This window comes from Magallana gigas, chromosome 9, assembly GCF_963853765.1.
Source record: "Magallana gigas chromosome 9, xbMagGiga1.1, whole genome shotgun sequence".
In the NCBI taxonomy this organism is placed as follows: domain Eukaryota; kingdom Metazoa; phylum Mollusca; class Bivalvia; order Ostreida; family Ostreidae; genus Magallana; species Magallana gigas.
In genome coordinates, this window is record NC_088861.1 from 4,901,459 (window position 1) to 4,908,125 (window position 6,667).

General features: G+C 34.5%; 1 protein-coding gene across 2 annotated transcripts; it reads left to right on the forward strand.

Moving 5' to 3' along the window:
• Positions 1–2,147: 2,147 nt before the first annotated feature.
• Positions 2,148–6,454, forward strand: LOC117692149 (placenta-specific gene 8 protein). Of its 2 annotated transcripts, none has more exons than XM_034479240.2 (4): positions 2,148–2,288; positions 4,819–4,967; positions 5,619–5,758; positions 6,190–6,454. In XM_034479240.2, exons 2-4 carry the CDS (start codon positions 4,838–4,840, stop codon positions 6,283–6,285), a joined length of 366 nt encoding a protein of 121 aa, XP_034335131.2. In that variant the 5' UTR covers positions 2,148–2,288; positions 4,819–4,837; the 3' UTR covers positions 6,286–6,454. The 2 variants fall into 2 exon arrangements, with proteins under 2 accessions (XP_034335131.2, XP_034335132.2); XM_034479241.2 differs by having other exon boundaries at positions 2,148–2,283.
• Positions 6,455–6,667: the final 213 nt, after the last annotated feature.

Sequence of the window (6,667 nt, forward strand, 5' to 3'; positions counted from 1 at the left end):
AAGTTTCAGAAGTTAGCCGAACATATTGAAGTTGCGGTTTTTAAATAAATCTTAAATAAATCTTAAATTCTAAAATAAATGAATAAACAATTAAAAATAATATTTTAAAAAAAACCCCAAAAATCGTGCATATGAGGACACATTGAACTTAAATTTCACGTACTTGTATAAAATTGGAGGAGTCGGTCAATAATATCGCTCTATAATATTCAGAATGAAAATAAATATATACATGTGCATGTACCTATGGTACGCCAAATTCACAAAAATGAGATAATCATAGCTTCACAGTCGATAAACTAGGTTTAACGGTTGTAATTAAACTATAGTTTACGGACAGAAAACTGTAGTTAACGTCGTTAATCTATATTTCACATCTGTAAACCAATTTAAGGTTAACGCGATCATCTATGTTGTAAAACTATCAGGCACGTAGCATCGGGGGGGGGGGGGGGGGGGCAGGGGGGGCCTGCCCCCCCCCCCCCTTTTTTTCGCAGCAAGAAATTTTTTAAAATTTACATATAAAAAAATGAATTATAATGGAGTTGCCCCCCCCCCCCACTTTTTTGGAAGTAAGTAAAAAAATTGATATGAAAATAAGGAAACGAGGAGTCAAATTGAAGTTACCTGTCTCCCCCCCCCCCCCCCCCCGGATTAGGAATTTCATGATTTGGAGGAAAAATAATTTTGGTAGGGAAGAATTTTTTGGAAGTATAGTTTAGTCTACCCCCTCCCACGGATTAGGATTTTGAAGATTTTTGGAAACTTTAAATTTCCTGGGTTTTTTATTTTTTATTTTTGCTTGTCAAGATATTTTTGATGGGTCTGCCCCCCCCCCCCCACTTTCAAAAACGATGCTACGTGCCTGACTATAGCTATATTTAACACTGAAAACAACCATTTGCGATTGCAAAACGTAGTTTATCAGATAAATACCGGTATAGATTAACGAATAATTGTGAAACTGTGATTAACAACTCTAAACTATATGTATAGTTGACGAATGTTAACTATATGTTACAGACATGAATCTATATTTATCAGCAAAATTTATCGTTTACATTATTTGCAGACACATAATCTTAGAGTATCATTCGTGTACAACCGTTAAATACAGTTTGTTGTTCGTAAACTATAGTACCAGTCGATAAACCCAATTTATCAATTTAATGTGAAACCATGTTTAGCTCATTTTTGTCTGTGATATGTGATGGAATTTGAGTTCTCACGTGTACACATTGTGGATAACTTGAAAGTTAATTCGGGCAGTAAAATAATTTGCCAGCATAGGGTAGAACATCTAGATCTGTCTACACTTAATTTTTAGACTGAAATAAAATACTACGATGAAAACAAAAATGTTAAAAAAAAAAAATGTGAAAAATAAGAAAATAAAATACTGAATACAAAATGATGTATATTTTTTTTTTGCCGTGAATAGAAAACACGCACTTTTAAAATTAATGTGTTATAAACTTATTACTATTAAGGGCGCAGAGTAGTAACTTAATTGCAATCGTTTTAAAATTTATTCTCTTTAGAGAAGTTGACAGGCATAGCCTACATCCACGTAGGATATGCCCGTCCACTTCTTTAAAGAAAATATAGTTATAATCGAACATTACATGTATATATGACTCTCTAAACAAATTTTCGCTAAAAGTTTACGCGCTGAGTCAAATTGAAGATTCTTTTGAAGAAAAGAGAGGGAGGTTAAATATTACGTATTATATGCTTAAATATCACCAACAGGAAACCGTGTCTTGATAATCTCGCGATGTCTATGTATACTCTATTTAACTACTTGACCTTCAAAGCTGTGTGTAAATGGGGACGAAGGGGGTTATAGAGTTACTATATAGACTTATGTAAAACGTCTGATAAAAGCTCTTGTTGCTCTACGCTACAATAGATATGAAGTGTTGTCGTTTAATTTCTCCTGATTAATAAACACTGTATATTCATATCACAGCAGTAAAAGCCCCCAAATAAAACCACACAGTTAATTTTATTCAACAAATTTAGCTAATGAATGAACTCTTATATTATAATTTTTTTAAATCAGTGTTTGTTGCGGAAATGTCAATTCAAATCTACACCGTGTACATTTCACAATACAGGATTGAAACATGAAACGTAATGTGCATCACATTTATATTTCGGAAAAACCTTTCTTTTTTCACGTGACCATGCATATACACTCCCTCCTGTAACTGCGTAAGCAGTGCATATAAAAAGCACTTGTTTTGCAGTTAGTCCTTTTGTTTAATTTCCAGAAAAGAGGTAAGGTATGTACATACGTTTATTAATTTTCAGGCATGCATCCAAATCAAAACATATAAATGGTAGATAACATTTTAAATCAATTATAATTAATTCTTGTCATGGCTGTGTTTTATACGATCACGTGAAGGTTTTTTTTTTTCATTTGTTATAACTTTGTTTATGTTTATGCATAAATACATATTCTACTTATACGAAATGGTGCTGTTTTAACACGCGATCGATTATGATTGTACATGTACCATCATGGGTAGATATCAAGTTAAAGTTATACCAGGATGAAAAATCGTGAAACTGGAGACATATTTCGTACAAAATCAGCTAGCAATTCAAAGGTCCTCGCCTATTGTATACCTGTGGCATTAATTTTGGTCCTTTTTATAACATCTTATAATATTTTTGAAATATTTTTCTTCGCCGAAGTTATATATTTGAGGCAACTTTCCCCCTAAAGGATTGAGAGAGAATCACCCCGCCCCTCAAGCTTATCTTATTTCCATGTAACAGTGATCATTTTTATGAAAATAATTTGAACATACGTATTGATTAAAGTACATCTCTACAAAATTGTTGTGCAGACGTTATTGTCCAAACCTTATTTCTAAACACCGTCCACATGCAACGACTTAAGTTTTTAACCTCTCCGACCCGCCATTGCGGTATTTGTATGTAAAGTTTATTTATAGTCGAACGCTATTGGGTCACATAATTATGCACATACTGTTCTTAATATACATAACGACGTAAGTATTGATGCATGCAGTCGTATGCTCATGTATTTAAAATGTAAATGGTCCCCTTCTTCTATATAAATATAATTGGTTACTATGTACAAACAGGTATGTTAAGGAAAAACAGATAGGAACAAATAAAAAAAAATTGAAAGGATAATCATGAGCCGGATACTTTTCATGATAAATGCAGTTTACCTCCTTTAATATTTACAATCTAAAGTCTATTCGTCTGTGATAACACTACAGATCGATTTTGTACTATGCAGTCCGATAAATTCAAATGACACATTTTTGGGGCGCAAGCGGGGTTTGCATAATTAAAAGAAATGAGAATCACATATATATTCTAATATCCAATCGTACACTTTGCGAAAATCATATAAATATGAGTAATATTAAAATGAAAGAATCATTCTTAAGATATTAAATTATATCGGGCTTTATAGGACTTGACAATGCAAGCCCCGACTAAAACTATCACTTCATAATATTCAAAGAATGATTTCACATTTCTTAAACGCCTAATATTTAGACTATTTACACACAGACGCATGAACTACACCAACTCAACCCATGCGTTACGTCAGAGAACAGAAGTTAAATATATCGGCCAGTATTTTTTTAAAATGGTCTCCTATTGATAAATCATTTACGCTTTGCAATTTTATTTTTTGGCGTAACAAGTTATGCATTTTCAACAAAAACAAGAAAAAAACCTCCCCACCATATAGTAGGTTGGTTAATAACTGTTTGGTCATGCATGCTTAAAACGTTGTAGCACGTACTCCTTATTCGAGATGTGATAATGAATGCATAATTTCCATAATTAAAAGCAAACCTTCCCCAGAACTAACTATAATTTAAGTTTGCATGTAAACTTCTAAACTTTGCAAGAGGTATAAGGGTCGAGGTACATGTTAAGGTGCAAAGCTTATTCCACCGCACTTCCTTGAGGGATCGATAAAAATATATATATTTTTTCCTTTTGAAACGACCTTAACCTTCTGGGGTACGGATGTAGCTTGACACGATTATTTTAGTGGTGGTTGTGTTGGAAGGTGGGTGCTTATCTATTTTAAAACAATTTTTGCATTTGTTTGACACATCATCGAAAATCACGATCAAAATACAAGGGGGGGGGGGGGGGTTTGGTTATTCCGTGAGTTTTTATTTTCGTGTGAATACGACTACACATAACGATTATTAAAATTTACAAAATTAATTAATACGAATCACTGATCTTTATAGTGTTTTATTTTTCAAAGAATTGTGTGATATTGCCACTATTCATTTTAGCATTGAATGCTTATTTTTCGATACAAATGTCTTTCCCTTACCCCTGTAACACCTTAAAATTAGAAAGGGGCTACAACAAGTAAATACATATAAGATACAGTTCGTTTATCGCTGCTGTACTTGCACTTGGCCACACTGACATTAATAAGGCCTATATAACTTTAACCCTTCTCTCGCCTACTTGATATGAACCAGTTATGAAAACACTTACTTTTAATAGGTTCCCCAAACCAACCCTTTAACTACATGTACTTCAAATCATAGTACTGTTACATTTTTCATGCCCATTAACATCTTCAATATTTCAAATCCCACTATGTCCTGGCCTATATACGTTAACATTTTTCACACACCCAATCAAGGATGCTGTGTGTTCAACAATTAAATTACACATCAGATCAACTTTTAAAAATGATAAATATTTTTGGTCATAAACTCTTATTAAGAAGAGAAAAAAAATCAACATATTTTAGCTTTAAAATTTGAAAATCTTCGTCTATAAAAGGAGGTAGATACACTTCGACATGGCCACCACTGTGATCGTTCAGCAGCCGACAGCAGGGGGTACTGGGAACCCCCTGATGGTCTCAACGATTGAGGGCCACAGAAACTGGACCACTGGACTATTTGACTGCTTCACCGACATCAAGTCATGTAAGTGACTTATATTCCTGAATTTCCCGTACACGTGAGTTAAATATGACATACAATGGTTTTTTTACCAATCGGATCAATGTACTTTAACATTTAAGATATTTGTCATAAAATATAATTACGGAAACAAAGAATCTGAGTATCTTAGCTTTATAATTTAAGGATATTTTCATGTATATTCTTTATACAGAGCTCTTCTTATTAAGGAGATTAATATAGTGTTAAAATGGTCACGACCTCGGGACCCCTAAAGAATTATCATTAATTATTTTGTAAATTTTTAACTAAGAGTTTAGATATAAAATTATCAAAAATATTGCAATTTTACGTATCATATCAGGCACGTAGCATCGTTTTTGAAAGTGTGGGAGGGGGGGGGGCAGACTCAAGGGTGTGAGAAGTTGGGGGGGGGGGGGCTGGCGTAGTATAGAACTTCAATTTCACTCCTCATTTCCTCATTTTCATATCAATTTTTTACATACTCCCCAAAAAGTGGGGGGGGGGGGGGCAACTCCATTATAATTCAATTTTTTATATGTAAATTTGTTGCTGCGAGAAAAAGGGGGGGGGGCAGGCCCCCCTGCCCCCCCCCCCCCCCCTCTGATGCTACGTGCCTGCCATATAGTATTATACATGTTCTAACACATGCAGGTATCCTGGGATATTTCTGCCTGCCCTGCACTGTCTGTAACGTGGCCACCAGGACAGGGGAGTGCTGCTGTATGCCTTTCTGTGTCCCCGGGGGCACGGTGGTAATGAGGACCAGAATCAGGACTCTCGGAGGCATCCAGGTATACTATTTATAGAACTGTCGTCAATTCCAAAATCACTGATTAGCATACCGACCATTTAATTGCATTTCTTTTACCATTTTTGATGGTTATTTTTAAAGTTTGGAATTATTGAAAAAGATATTGACAACTTACACTTTGTAACGAAAAATAGTCGTAGATAATACAAAGGTTTAAAATCTGTATTATTAAGTTTAGGTTTTCAGTTTCTTAAGTTTTGGTGGAGTCATTTTGTGTAAACGTGTATACGTACAGGTATAATAGTACACATCTTCACAATGTCAAGGCTTTGGTGACTATACGGAACTCCACAATCTTGTGACGTTGTGAAGATGAATAGTACAGTGCATTCACAATTATATTGATGCATTGTTTCATATTCGTCTGAAAAAGAGTAACTAAAAAAAAAATCAAATTTGCTCTCATTACAGGGCTCAGCCTGTAACGACTTCTGTGCGTTAGCATGCTGTGGTCCATGTGCAGTTTGCCAGATGCAAAGAGAGTTGGATAACATGGGGGTCCCCTGAACCTGGTGTCTGCAGATAACGGTAGAAGGGACCAAACAACCTGCCAACGATGATGCTTTCTCTATATGCTTTCATGTAGCTACAAAGTATAAACTCTTGCATGCAATATTATTGAACCCTGTTGAAATGTATGGACAAAGACATTCAATAAAATTTATATGCAACCACATATGTATCTTGTTAATTTAGATTTACGCTTAAGGTACAAAATAAAACAAAACTTGAGTGACGAGCTATTTGAAGAAATAATTATTTTGCAAAACCGGGACCATAGTAAATGTTCAAATGGATAATTCAAATGAGTGCTTACCCGCTATGTTGATACAGTGAACTACGTATAGAAGCTTTTAATCGGCGTTAACTCCAGAAAGTTTCAATGAAA

Excerpts from the sequence above, each read along its gene's own strand:
- LOC117692149 (XM_034479240.2), top strand. The coding sequence starts at position 4,838 with ATGGCCACCACTGTGATCGTTCAGCAGCCGACAGCAGGGGGTACTGGG. Across the intron at positions 4,968-5,618 it reads CTTCACCGACATCAAGTCAT|GTATCCTGGGATATTTCTGC; the intron begins GTAAGTGACTTA and ends TAACACATGCAG. Across the intron at positions 5,759-6,189 it reads GGACTCTCGGAGGCATCCAG|GGCTCAGCCTGTAACGACTT; the intron begins GTATACTATTTA and ends CTCTCATTACAG.